A 13,172-nucleotide genomic window follows, 5' to 3' on the forward strand; every position below is an offset into this window, starting at 1 on the left:
ACAAGCGCCACAGGTCAGGAGCCCTGGCACGATGGTACAGTCTGGTCTGCTGCCCGGGCAGCCAGGGTGTACTTTAACATGTTGCCTGTCTACTCGCTCCTCTGTATCCCTTCCAGGGTGCTCACAGAGATTGGCTACAGTTTAGCTCTTTATTTTCTGCAAAAGATGCTCGTGACTTTTCTTAGTCAAAACAAAACAAAACAAAAGAATTCAGAACTCAACCCAGTACAAACATAATGTGAATAAATGATCTAGAAAAAAGATTTCTCTGATTTCTCATCTGCAAAGCTTTATCCATCAATTACCTGTTTTATGTAAAACTGTCACCAGCTTCTTATTATCCTGACATAAAGGAGAAATTTCCTTTTAAACACCCCGCTTGGATGACTGACATCTCATCATTACTATAAACAGTAACAGTTACACTATTAAATTGCCAAAGGGAATTTTTTCACCAAATACGAAAGGCACCTGTGAGCTGACAGGCAGCAGATGGGTACACAGTTTATGGAACTGCCTGGCAGCACAGGGAACAGCTTTCAGGGGTCGTCTTCTTCACTCGCTTCTGCTTAACTCATTTTTACATTGCACGGCTGAGCCTATTGTTTGCCCTGTTGATACTGTACTTCTGCGGCTCATACTGAAACAACTTTTTTCCTTTAACTTCTTTTAACTCCTGACATATTCCACATTCTACCATGCGTTGCTGCCAACTCTCACCATATTATCACAATGTGCCTGTATCACTTGTTCTTTTTAAGCTTCCAGCTCCAGCAGTCATCATCATATTTATATGAGAATTTTCAAGACCCACTTGAACCAGAGAGCAAGTAAAGACCACCACCATTTCATAAAAGCATTTTAAAATAACCTCTTAACTTTCAGGGGCTGAGATGAATTTTTTGGAACACTGATTCAGCTGGAGTTGGAACTGCAGCACACCATGCTACTGAACAGCAGGTATTAATCCTGTCTTCAGGTCTTATAAACATGTAAAGTGTATATAACTTCCTTCGAGATTTACACATAAGAGTTCAAGACTCTAAAAAGCCAAACATTAGCCTCACTAAAGATGAACTCCTTGCATCCATTACTCCCAACTGTCCAGCTATTATTCACTCCACCTATCTCAGTTCTCATGATGGAGGGTTGTGATCTGATACACCAGCATGTTTTATGGTCTGAGCAGAAGACAGCGAGCTAGGTATTCCTGCTTCAGCTCTGATTTTGATGCTCTGTGAACACTAGCAAACCTCCACTTTGTGGTTGTTAATTCCTCGCTCTGCCAGTGGGTGTAGGTGTAATGCATACCTACTGCATCTGCCATAAAAAATCACCGAGGATTAATCTGTCAGGTGAGATGCATCTGTGAGATGCAGTGGGCCTTGCTCTTCCACTGAGTTCAACAGACTGGCTCACCTTCTTGCTTAATGTGCTATGAAATGAAGAATAACTGAAGTGTATTCAGAATGACTATCCAGTGAGTTGTACTGGATTTGCACTGTGTAACACCGTTGCTGATGTGTGGAATTGATTCTTAACACCTTTTTTGGGCAGACTATTCCTCTGCAATAAATCTATCTTGTTCCTTTTCAGGGGACTGAAGATGTAGAAGAACTTCATGTTTAGATGTAAGAGGAAAGTATAGTTGAAGTGTTTGGCATCTTCTATACGGTCATATTGACATTCTACGAAGCCTAGAATACCAGTTTTGCTCATTTTTTGTTTTCCTTCTCCCTTCTCCATATATACTTCATTTTCTGAGAGGGACTGGTGTGATAGCTATATATTCTTCTGTACTGACTCTGCTCCTGTACAGCAATCATTTTCAGTTTCTCCCTGTGAGGTCAACACAATATATAGGGAGTGCAGAGTGTAATAACGTGTTTAAATAGATATTGAACCTTTCCTGCTTCATTGGAGTTCTACATTCTGCGAAGTCAGCTAGAGGGGATTTCAACATAGTTAGAAATGTGTATTTCTAAAAAACCCCTGTACCTTAGGAAAAATTCCAAGACGTGACAGTTCCAAAAGGCTGTATTTCAGGATGCATAAAATAATAAGTGGTCTGATCTAACCCCAAAGTTAACCTGAACCATTTTAAAGGAGTTTTCCATGGCTTTTATAACTCTTTTCCCCTGACCCAATACACATCTGGTTCTAGTTGGCACCAAAAGATAGACATATTTAAATGTCATGAAAAAGGCTAATCTTGTATTTCTGTCTTGTTGGGAGACAGGAAGTACTAGAAATCTCATAAGAAAGGCAGTTCTCCTTGGACATCCAGCCACTTTTTACATAGTCAAGTGATTTACATAGCTCAGAGAAGAATTCAAATTTTTGTGTTAGCCGAACTGACCCTCTCAACCTCCAGAGGCTCATTCATCACTAGGTAGAGTTTACTAGAAGACATTGGAAAGGCTGCTCAGTCTAACAGCCAGACATGAAGTTCTTGATCTTTTGTATCCTTGCTCTTTCCTCTAGGAAAATCCAATAAATGGAATAATATTTAAGAACACTTTGTGACAGGGAAAAGAAGTGGTGCATTATTCAAGAGGTTAGAGAAAGAAAATAAAACTGGCCCAAATCCTATGATTCCGCATTAATCTTTACTTTTTTCTTACTCAGTCAAACTCTTGTTACCAAGGTAGATCTGAGCAAAGGTAACAAAATTAATATGGACTTTGGAACTGCTAAATATTTAGCAGTATTTACTGCAATTCATCTATAGAAAACCCTATAGTCATAAAGTACATTTTCCATAAATGACCTAGGTTCAGTCTGCGGTAGTGATATAGCCCCTTGAGTATTTCTGAAGAGCTCGACTGCGAGTGTTTAAGATTTAGTGAAAACCAATAGGAATGAGTTGCTGAAGTTACTTTCAAAATGATACATGGTTTTTAAGTGGCTTAAACACTTTGAACTTTCAACCCGTGAGCCACTTCTGCAATGATATTGCAAGGTGATGCATATGCACTTAGTGTCTTCTTTCAGAAAAGAAAAACCTGAAACCAAAGCTTGCCTATGGCTACAAGGAAAGGCTCACATTGAATTTAGAAATCAAACATCCCTGCACACATTTTCATGCTCAGACCATGCTTCTCTTTATAACCTTATTATATCCACAGTAAAAGGCATGCCTACCAGTGATGAAATACTGATGTTTCACAAGTCTTATCTTCTCGGCATGTTCTGCTGGCATCCTTGTGGCAGAACAGAACTCACAGCATGTATTGGTGCTAACGGAAGAACATGTTAATATTTTAAGTAGGCGAAAAACAATTTGTGAAGAATGTGTTCATTTACCTTTTTGATCTTCTTTTTTTCCTTCCAATGCTGATGCTTTCTCTGATAAAGTACTATTATCTCCACTGGCTTTTACCACATTGTCTTCCTGTATGGTTTCTTCACCAATGGCTATGGTATGTCCATTTGAAGTTTCAAAATTTACTGTTACATCACCATCTGAAATGAAAATTAAAAAGCTATTGTCTAGTTTAACTGCTTCCTTAGCACCTATGGACAACACACAGCATCCCACTGCTTTCAAGTTTCCATGGAAGCAAAGCAGAAACACTTACTGAAACATGAAACATCAGGCTGCAGATCTACTCTGAAAAGTTAACGCTGTAAAGGAACTCTACAGGCTTCCATGTTCTTTGGGTAGACACGTCTGCAGTAGTGGGCCTGGGAGTGCACGTGTGTTTTCAGGTCCAGCTTCGTATCTGTACACATTAGCATCCCGTTCTCTTCCTCCCTGTATCTTGGTTTACACAGCAAAGAAATGTGTGCATGGACCACAACAGAGCTGCAACGTGTTCCAACAGGCCTCTTATCTGGACAATTAGGGGGCAGAGTTGCAGGACTACTGTGGTGCACCCCAGTAGGTAAATCAGCCAGGAATTCAGACAGAAGTTCTCAGAATATGTGTGCCCAGTTAATGAATAAAATAGGTCACAAAGTCATTGCCTAGTCTTAAGAGCCAAGGTGAAGTCTTCCTGTATCACGTATGATACCATTATTAAATTCTGCAAGTCAAATTCTTTTCCAGCTCTGATGATATTTTATTCACTTACCCAGACTACCTCAGCTATGAGGTTTTTTTTAATCCTGAAAAAAACTTCTTTCTCTTCCCTGTTTGTCTCTATATTCCTGAAAAATGCTACATAGTCTTGCTGGCTCACAGCTTTCTCTCTTCCCTTATTTACTGATTTCTGTTCTCTGTTCCATGCATTTTAAAATTGCTGTTCATTTACTTCTCTGGTCATTTCTAAGGCTTGTTATCCTTATGTTGCTCACACCCCACCTGCAGTTCACGTAGATGATTGCTTTCCTTCTGCAGGATTCTCTTGCTATCCATCCAAAAATTATGCCAATCTACCTGGCATCTCTTCTGGTTTCTCCCGTTGTTTCTTCATTAATTGTGGTAATTCCAACTCCCTTCTCCTCCTCCTCTTTCTTGCTGTGTTCTATCAGACCTGGATGTCTGGCAGTTCACTGGTTTCAACACAATTATGCAGCCTCTCTCTTACTACCTTGGGCTGCTCTATGGGTTAAGCTGATGGTTTCAATCTCACACACACACTAACTTCAACTTGATGTGTAAAAACTAAGTTCTGCCTTCTTAACCTTGTCTCATTCACTATAGCTGACAGTTGCACAAGGCTTCCTTCTTACCTTACCGCAACATTCAGTTTCTTTAGCTCCTTTCTTCCAGATGTTTATAAAGCCATTCTTTCCTCTCTGCCTCTACATGTGGCATTCCCACCTCTTATCCATGCCATGGTTCAGCAAACACCTCCTGCCTCCAAGTGGCACTTGCCACTTTCCACTTCTTTCTTCTTCATCCCACGTGAAACAGTCACTTCACATTTCTTACCTCTCACATTTCAAGACTCCATGTAATTTCCCCATCTAGCTTTCATCTCCATAGTCATTCCTTCTAACTACCTTCACACTGCTCAACCACTGCCTTTTCTGTATCTCTTTTTTTAGCACCTTCAAACCAATCCTGTATTCTTTCAAACTGCTCCTTGCAAACTATAATTTCCTCAGACAGGAAGCACAACGTGATGAAAGCAACACGGACTAGATCGATGGCCTTCTTAAGATGGAAGGAAGGGGAGAAAATTGTTCATCTTTACATCCTTTTCTCATGTTGCTCAATCTCTGTAAGGGATCCAAAGTCCCATCCTCTTTTAAGAGCGGAATAGAGGATCAAGGACACTGACGACCAAAGCATACACAATTTTAGCACAAATGATAGTATTTATGTTCAGACGGTTTGTAACCAACCTGAAATGTTAACACATTTCATTAACTGTCCCAGCAGTCTAAATGCAACTTACAACCATCAATGGACAAAGCCATGCAGCTTCCCAGTGAAGCATGTAGCAAAAAAATGTAATAAACTCACAGAGGGACAAATTGAGGTATGGAGAGTTTGCATTTCTTGTTTTAAGTCAAAGACAGTGGCAGAGAAAGGTTCAGAAGCCAGCTACACTGAATGCCATAGCCTGGTAATTAGCGAAACACTGTAAAGACAAGTGATGCCACGTGTCGACAAACAAGCCCTTAACTTCTAAATATTAATGTGTACGATATGAACCACACACATTGATACTTTCACGATTCTTCAGCTCAGGCAGAGCAACACAATTTCTAGGAGAAAAATATTTTTGGAAATCATGGAGTTCTTAGACTCCTTGACAAAATGACGAATGTTTTAATTTTAAGCTACAGGAAATTATTTTACTCACTTGACTTTTATTTGACCTAGATTTATAGAAGATCAAGAATATTAGAAAGAATACCACTACAAACATAATCAGATGTAGCACAGAGGTGTTAACCATGGTTTACTCATGCTTTTCAAAACACAAATTCTGGCTAATACCAGTTACTAAACCTTATAGCATTTTGAAACAAGTGGTGTCTTCCCCACAGTTTTATGTTTGTGCCATTTGTGAATGTGATGTGTGTGGTAGTGGTGGGATCTGTACGATCCCAGCAGTGGTACTTTTTGATACCTGAAACAGATGCTATTGATTTGCTTGGGGGTCCCAAAGCCTCTGATTTTTCAGTCAAAATTTCTCGTATTACACTCCAGTTGCTTTAGACAGCAGACCTCGACTCAAAAAATACGTTAATCACTAACTTAAAAAAATTCTGGCAAACAGTAAGTAGGAACCACAGGAGTCACATTATTTACAGGGAGCATCAAAATACTCAAGGATATGACCAGAAGTCAGGTGGTGTACCTACGGCAGGAGCAGTTACAGAACACCGATCTCTCAACTCCAACTTGAGTTTTTTGTCAACTGGCCCAAATTACCTCTCACACTCCTCAGCTCTGTCTCCCCATACCTATTTATACTACATGGAAACAGTGCAATAGTGGCTTTATCATCCGTGTTTAGCACTTAGCAGCTAAATTCTAGGTAACGTGTTATCACCTTGCTCGGGCATTTCCTTCAGCACTCCCCTTCTTATCAGCTCCTCTCTGCTTTGTCTTGTCGAAATCTTCCTTTCCAACACTAAAGAAAAAGCACAGTTAAGAATAGATTTATTCTCGTACTGCTGATGCTTGCGAAAAATGTAGAAAAAGATTTTTATTTTAAAGAAACCCTGAGAAATCTTGTTTCCTCTGATTCTGCAGAAGTGGTCTGGGTTTTCATGGATGCTCTCTGAAAATATTCTCCCACAATTTCAGGCACAGAAGGGGGGGATTCATCTGACCCCATACCTTCAGCTGAGCGAGGCTCCGTGAGGCTTCCTTTACAGTCAATGGAAAAAGGTACTTCCAGCGTGAAACTGAACTAGAATAGGCATTTAATACGTAAAAGCACCTGTTTACCATTGACTGGGGTGACTAGCTCAGCTGGAGATACCTCCGTCTGCTTGGTAGATGTTTTGAGTTGGGAGAGACAAATCCTGCTCAGAGCAAGCAACTCACGGGGTAGCCTTTATGACATGCAAACTATGTTTTAAAGGAAAAAGGAAAAAAACGCCTTAAACAGAAGCTAGAAAGTTCTGTTCTAAAAGGGAATAACATCCTCATCCAGGCTGGTTGGCTTCCATGGAAAAAAATGCAGCATCCTGTTTTTTAGGTCAAAAAAAAGAAGCATACAACACACAAAAAAAGACTGTGACATGAAGCATTTTAATTATTATGTTTATTTCTCATGGGAAAAATGCTAAATAGTTTTATAGGGAAAAGCATTTACAGATGGCAAAATAGAATAACTCCCCACTGCACCCCACTGCCAAACCAATACAGTTTTGGTCAGTGATCTGGGAGGCCACTGTAATGATCCATGGAACCATGGTGCATGGGTCCATAAAATGTGAGCACCACTTGTAAAATCCTGTCTTCACTGTTAGGAAAAGTTAATCTCCCATCCTGATTCTGTTTACATATGGACATCAAAACCCAAGTGACGTTTGGAGCTCAAGCTGAGGGCATGTGGCAAAGCTTCAGCCATGCTAGACTTCATCCTATTAACGCTATGGGATAAGGTTATTTATCTCATCAACTAATTCAAACACTCCGGTGATCCAATTACTCCCTAGGGCCAGTCTAATTGCTCTATGCAGATTAAATACTGCAAGAAGTATTGTCAATCCGACTTGCACCAGCCCAGTTGGAGTGAACAGCCATACGGTGAAGTGATGGCTCCTGTGAAGGCACGGAGAGAGGTAGTTTGGCACTTCTGAGAAATTTACCCTCCATGCGTAACAGCTGATAAACGTCTCTCCCCACAGCAGGTAACCCCAGCTGCTGACTTGCAACCAGGCTGGCTGAACTGAGATGCCTGAAGGCATCACTGCTCACAGCTTCCCACTCCCCTCCTCCACCAGGGAAGGGGACGGTTGAAAAGAAGACGAAGCAGATCCTGTGCTTCTCAGATTTACAGCACCGGGTTCATTTCTCACACTGCAAAGTGCAGGGATTCAGCACATGCTCCACATGGGATGCATTTCCCTGCCAAAAAAGCACTGACTCCCGGCAGAAGAACTGGGGGCAGTAACCATTTTGACCGGCCCAGCTCAAGCTACCCATGCCTGTGAGACCAACAGCCTGTGAATGCAAACAGTACTGGCACAAGAACATGTAAGTTGGCATTAGGTCTGTGTTTATATACTCAGGTACTTTGCGGGACCTGCCTGTTAAAGGTCAAACCTTGACAGCATTCAAATCACATTTGACAATATAAAGGAGCCCGTGAGTGTGGCTGCAGACTCTCTGTGTAAGCCAGCCTTCTTGGGGAGAGTATGGTAGCCTGAACGCAGATCAGGTTAGACTGCCTTGGGTCCCGATCCTAAATTATGCAGGAGCTCTTCCAATTTTTCCCCATTACGGTAAGGTATATGCCTTGCAACTGTGTGTCACACATGTTAATGGCATGGTAAACAAAGCACAGGAGCGTGCCCTATTCTTGCAAAGAGTTTTTCATGTAGGTGAACATATATTTTCTCTTATTATTATTTCAGCTTTACAGGTATAATTTACTTCCTATTATTTTTCCTCTCTGCTTCCTTTTTACATCTGTTTTCTTGGGGACAGTGAAACGAGATGATCCCTCATGTATTTATTTGTGGGACTTAATCCAATCCCACTTGAAAACAAGGATGCTCTTTGCATCAAGTTCAAGAACATTGAATCAGACCTCCCATCAATGTCTCTCTCTAGTTTTCAGGATGGTGCATTTTTTCAGTTCTACAACACTGAATTAACAACTGTATCAAATTAATTATAATGGAAAATGTCAATTGGCATTAAAAGACGTTAACTCCTTACACTTTTACTGGAAGACCTCAAAGCATTTTATTAACATTACATAGGTTTCATAACATCCCTTAGACATAACTATCTCCATTTCACAGATTAGAAAATTTATGAAGAGATAAGAAGCTTAAGCCCCAATCCTTCATCATCTAAAATGCTAGCCATGAGTGTTGTTTTTATTTAAACTGATTAAGCTCAGTTAATTCAGCTTGAAAAGATAATTTATTTAAAATATTATTTGGCCCATGGAAAGAACATTAGAAATCATGCTAGTATTCACTATAAGTATCATCATTTTAATTCCTACAAAGGCAGAATTTTAATTTAAATCAAAGCGACCAAAAATATGTCCCCTTGTATAGGAGGAATGAGTAGCCTGTCTACTTATGAACCTATACTGGGTGCTATTTAGCCAGGGTGGACTCATCATTATAATTTATTGCTTATTACCGACTCTGGACTATACAATACGTTTCACATTTACACAGGCAAGTATTTTGATTATCACTGCCCAATTGCACTGAGCTTTAAGGTTCTCAAACTACTCAGTTGAGCTAATCACATTTGACTACTGTTATGTTTCAGTAAATTCCTTTAAAATAAGAGAGTTACAAAGTCAAGCATCCAGAAGTCAGGAAATGTTTGAATGAACGCTGATGGGTGTGCAGATGGTACAGCTTTTATTTGCTTGTTACATTTCACCTTTGCCATCCCTGCTTCATTTAGGATACAGACTGCACTGTGTTCAATGAACCGTTTCTTTGCCTAAATTTTTAACCTTACCTTTCAACCTGGGGCCCAGACCTCATTTGAGGAACAACCTAAACCTTCATTTGAACAGAAAACTCTTAGTTTTCCCAAACGTCACTACAGCAACTGAGTGAACCAAAGGCAACGTGGTTTTCTCCTTGACGCCCATGTGAGATATACAAAGGTGTTATCGTGACTGTTTAGACAGGCAACTTATGGCATAGAAAGATTAAGTCATATTACCAAACATGCTGACATTTGTTAAGTGCTTAATTTGCGGTACCTTTTCAGGTATAATTTCCCACATTAAAATAGTGATAAAAAAACCAACCAAACAAACAAAAAAACAACCCAAAGTATACGAATTCTAGTTGAATTGCCTACTTATGGTTCAAAATATCTAATCAACAGAAGTGAAGCTATGAGCATTGGCCATCTGCTGCTGAGCTAATGGCATAGACAACTGTAGAAACAGTTATCATCTACCTGAACCACCTGGGATGGGTATCACTATTTGTCACCTTAGAAATAGTTCAGTCTCCTGAGTTCAGTACAGGGAGAGGACTGTAGTTTGGTGCTTCCACCATTGCCCCGCTTGGCATGCTCCCTCCTCTCACCACCTCTGTCATGACTTCATCATCAGGGTCTTTCTCCTTCACTTGAAGAAGTTTAAACTTCTTATCTTTGGTTTCCAGACCTACCTCTCTTCTCTTCCTTCTTCTTTTAGTAGAACTTGCCACAATACGCTACCCATTTGCTTCTCCCATAAGCACATCTTTGTCTCTCTATTCCTGCTGATCATTATTTTTGCAATCTCTGACCTTACAAGTTATTACCTATTCCTCACTCAGGAGCAGATGACTAGTACTATCCTGGAACAAATTTATGATAAATACTGTTAGCTGTACCACCATCATGTGGACATCCTTAAGCTGAGTGACCAGCTGATCTTATTCCTACGAGTCCTTTCTGTCATATGTGTATATAATAATGTGTGTGTATATGTATGTGAATATATGTATCTTAACATATGCCTGTGATATGTATGATGTATAGATATATATATGTGTATATACAAAAGTGTGAATATAGATAATATTTTAACATTAACATCAACATATTGTTTATAACATTAAGCAATAATAACATGGAAATAACAATTTCTCCATCTGTATACATGTACGTGTTGAGATCGATTACGCAAACAAGTCAGTCCTGACTGTGAGTGTGATTGGTTATCAGCCCTTGCCTGCTGAGGAAGGCTGAGGTGAGGTGGGCTCCACTCTCAGACATCATGCTCCAGCAGACTCAAAAAATCCCATGTCAAAATCCTTCTGCTACTGCAGTCAGAAGCAAAGCCTGCCCTGACTCCAGGTGTAACTGTCAGCAAGCGTGTGAATTTATCACACTGTATGCAGCCCTCATTTACTTGAGTAAATCTTACTCGCCCAAGGGATCCCACAAACATTTGTATTTTTAGCCCAATACAAATAACAGTAACACTAATCGTAAGAACAGTTTACCTCAAAAAGCAGTTTCCATCCCTCCCTCCCTACCCCCTCAAAAGAGACTGCTTAGTGATACTCAGCAGCTACAAACCTCAGGCAGTCTTAAAACGAATTCTCTGACTCAGAGTGCTGTGAGATTCTGGATATTCTCCAGTCTTTAGCTTTGCTCTTCCAAGAGAAGCTTGAGAGAATTCAGATTTTTAATTTTTCTCTGACATAGTAAGAGCTAAAATCGCCTTCTGCTCCCTGTCTGCATACACTTTTGCAGCAGAGCTTTGAAGTGGCACCTACTTCGTGCCAAGACACAAACTGCTGCCACCTTTTCCTTCACAGCAAAACACTGCGGAGGGGAGAAACCCTTGAGATGATGCCATTTTCTGTTTGTTCTTACTTAATTTTGAAAGCCCCCTAGGCAGAAAGTATACAAGCAGTGCCCAGAGAACAGATTTTCTGAGATACAGCATGGAAAATATGTTGCTAAAGGAAAAAAATTCCAACCATCATTCCCACATCGGCACAAATACTTCCACATCTAGTCCTCCATCTTTTTTTGATGTTTGTGTTATTTGCTGTTTATGAACATCTTTCAGCAGCTAGCATAAGAGAGTCACGTGAGATTTTGTCAAAGCACTGCATGGTACATGCCCTGGCAAGGCTGTAGCAAGAACCTCTTTCAAAAAGCCTATTGAAAACCCAGATAGAGCAATAAAAGCTCTTTCTAATAGCCCGCATTCTCTCTTAGAAGAAACTCTTTCTTCAGCTGCATACAGATTTATCAAGTTGTAGCCCTGTTAAGCGAATGGGCGATAAATGTGACGATCGTCGTACTGTCCCATGGTCTCAGGCCAGGAAATCGGCTTCCTGCATGTAAGATGCACGCACACACACGTACATACACATACCCCGTTCTGTAATGCAAATACATCTCTGTTCAAGTAGTCTGAGGAAGAGGATTTCCTGTAGGATTTGTATTTTGTATGGATGTTTTCCTACTTCTTCCTGAAGTTAGATAAGCCAGTTTCTTCTGCTGTGTCAGTTAGCATGCAGCAAGGGGCAACTTGCCAAGTAAATGCATCTTCTCAGTCTCCGTTGGTCCTGGGTCTGTTTCCTCAAGAAATACAAGGATAACCATTTTTTATTTCCCCCCCGCCCCAAAAATACCATCTGAGGCAGGGTGAATGCAATCCAAACTAGTTTTCATTTCAAATTCCAGCCTCACAGGAAGCACATACACAAACGTAAGTGATTCCATACCTTACGTACATAGAGTTTAAAAGCAAATGGATATCTCCCTACAGCTCTGGCGCTTCCTGACAGCGAAATAGTCCTCAAGCATGTAAAGATATGCTTTCACTGCAAGCTAACCTGATTTGCACTGAAAAGCTACAGCTTATTCATGATGCAGCTGGGGTCGACACCCTGTCTATTTCTGGGATTTCTGGGGACACAACCCCTTACAGTTAGGGCTGCAGAACAGTACAGTTTATCCCTACTATTCTCTATATGGAAATACGTGGGGAGGTCATCTGCATTTCTGGCCAAGACAGAGGAGGAACTGCAGGAGGGCACTGGAAGTCAAGACATAAACGACTTCTTCTGATCCACTCCTACGAGCACTACTAGTACTACTACTGGGCAACCAGCATGAATGAAAGATCTACCTAGCCCACAACCGGCTGCTGGCATAGGACGGAAAGTACAGCCAGACTTGGAAGAAAAAGCTTTGTATGTAGATAGGGGGGTAAACAGCATTAACATCTAAGCAAGACTATGAACTATATTCGCCTTGAAGATGTATTCCAAATCTTCGCTCCGTAGAGATTAATTGGTACTTAGATACGTTCTTCTTTCTCAACATAAAAGCTCTGGGAACTGTTCTTGTACCACTGTTGCATAGCCAAATGCCTGAATTTGTAGGTTACATCTTAGAGAGTCACAAGGGGTAAAACTCTCATATGAAATTTTGGGGGAAAATAATTTGGGAACCTTTTATTTATTTTTAGAACTCTTACAATTCATATTTGAGACAGCCAGCATGGCTTCACCAAGGGCAAGTCCTGCCTGACTAACCTAGTGGCCTTCTATGATGGAGTGACTACATCAGTGGACATGGGAAGGGCTACAGA

The 13,172-nt window shown here is 40.6% G+C and overlaps 1 protein-coding gene across 1 annotated transcript in view; it reads right to left on the reverse strand.

The window, feature by feature from the left end:
• Positions 1-13,172, reverse strand: part of PHACTR2 (phosphatase and actin regulator 2) — a 51,925-nt gene that overhangs the window by 33,017 nt on the left and 5,736 nt on the right. Inside the window, exons 3-4 of the mRNA XM_009281565.1 lie at positions 6,456-6,536; positions 3,307-3,465 (exon numbers count right to left, since the gene is read on the reverse strand). Coding sequence (XP_009279840.1) covers positions 3,307-3,465; positions 6,456-6,536 — 240 coding nt within the window. The remainder of the gene's footprint in view (positions 1-3,306; positions 3,466-6,455; positions 6,537-13,172) is intronic.

Source organism: Aptenodytes forsteri, unplaced genomic scaffold (genome assembly GCF_000699145.1).
Source record: "Aptenodytes forsteri isolate BGI_AS27 unplaced genomic scaffold, ASM69914v1 Scaffold82, whole genome shotgun sequence".
NCBI lineage: Eukaryota > Metazoa > Chordata > Aves > Sphenisciformes > Spheniscidae > Aptenodytes > Aptenodytes forsteri.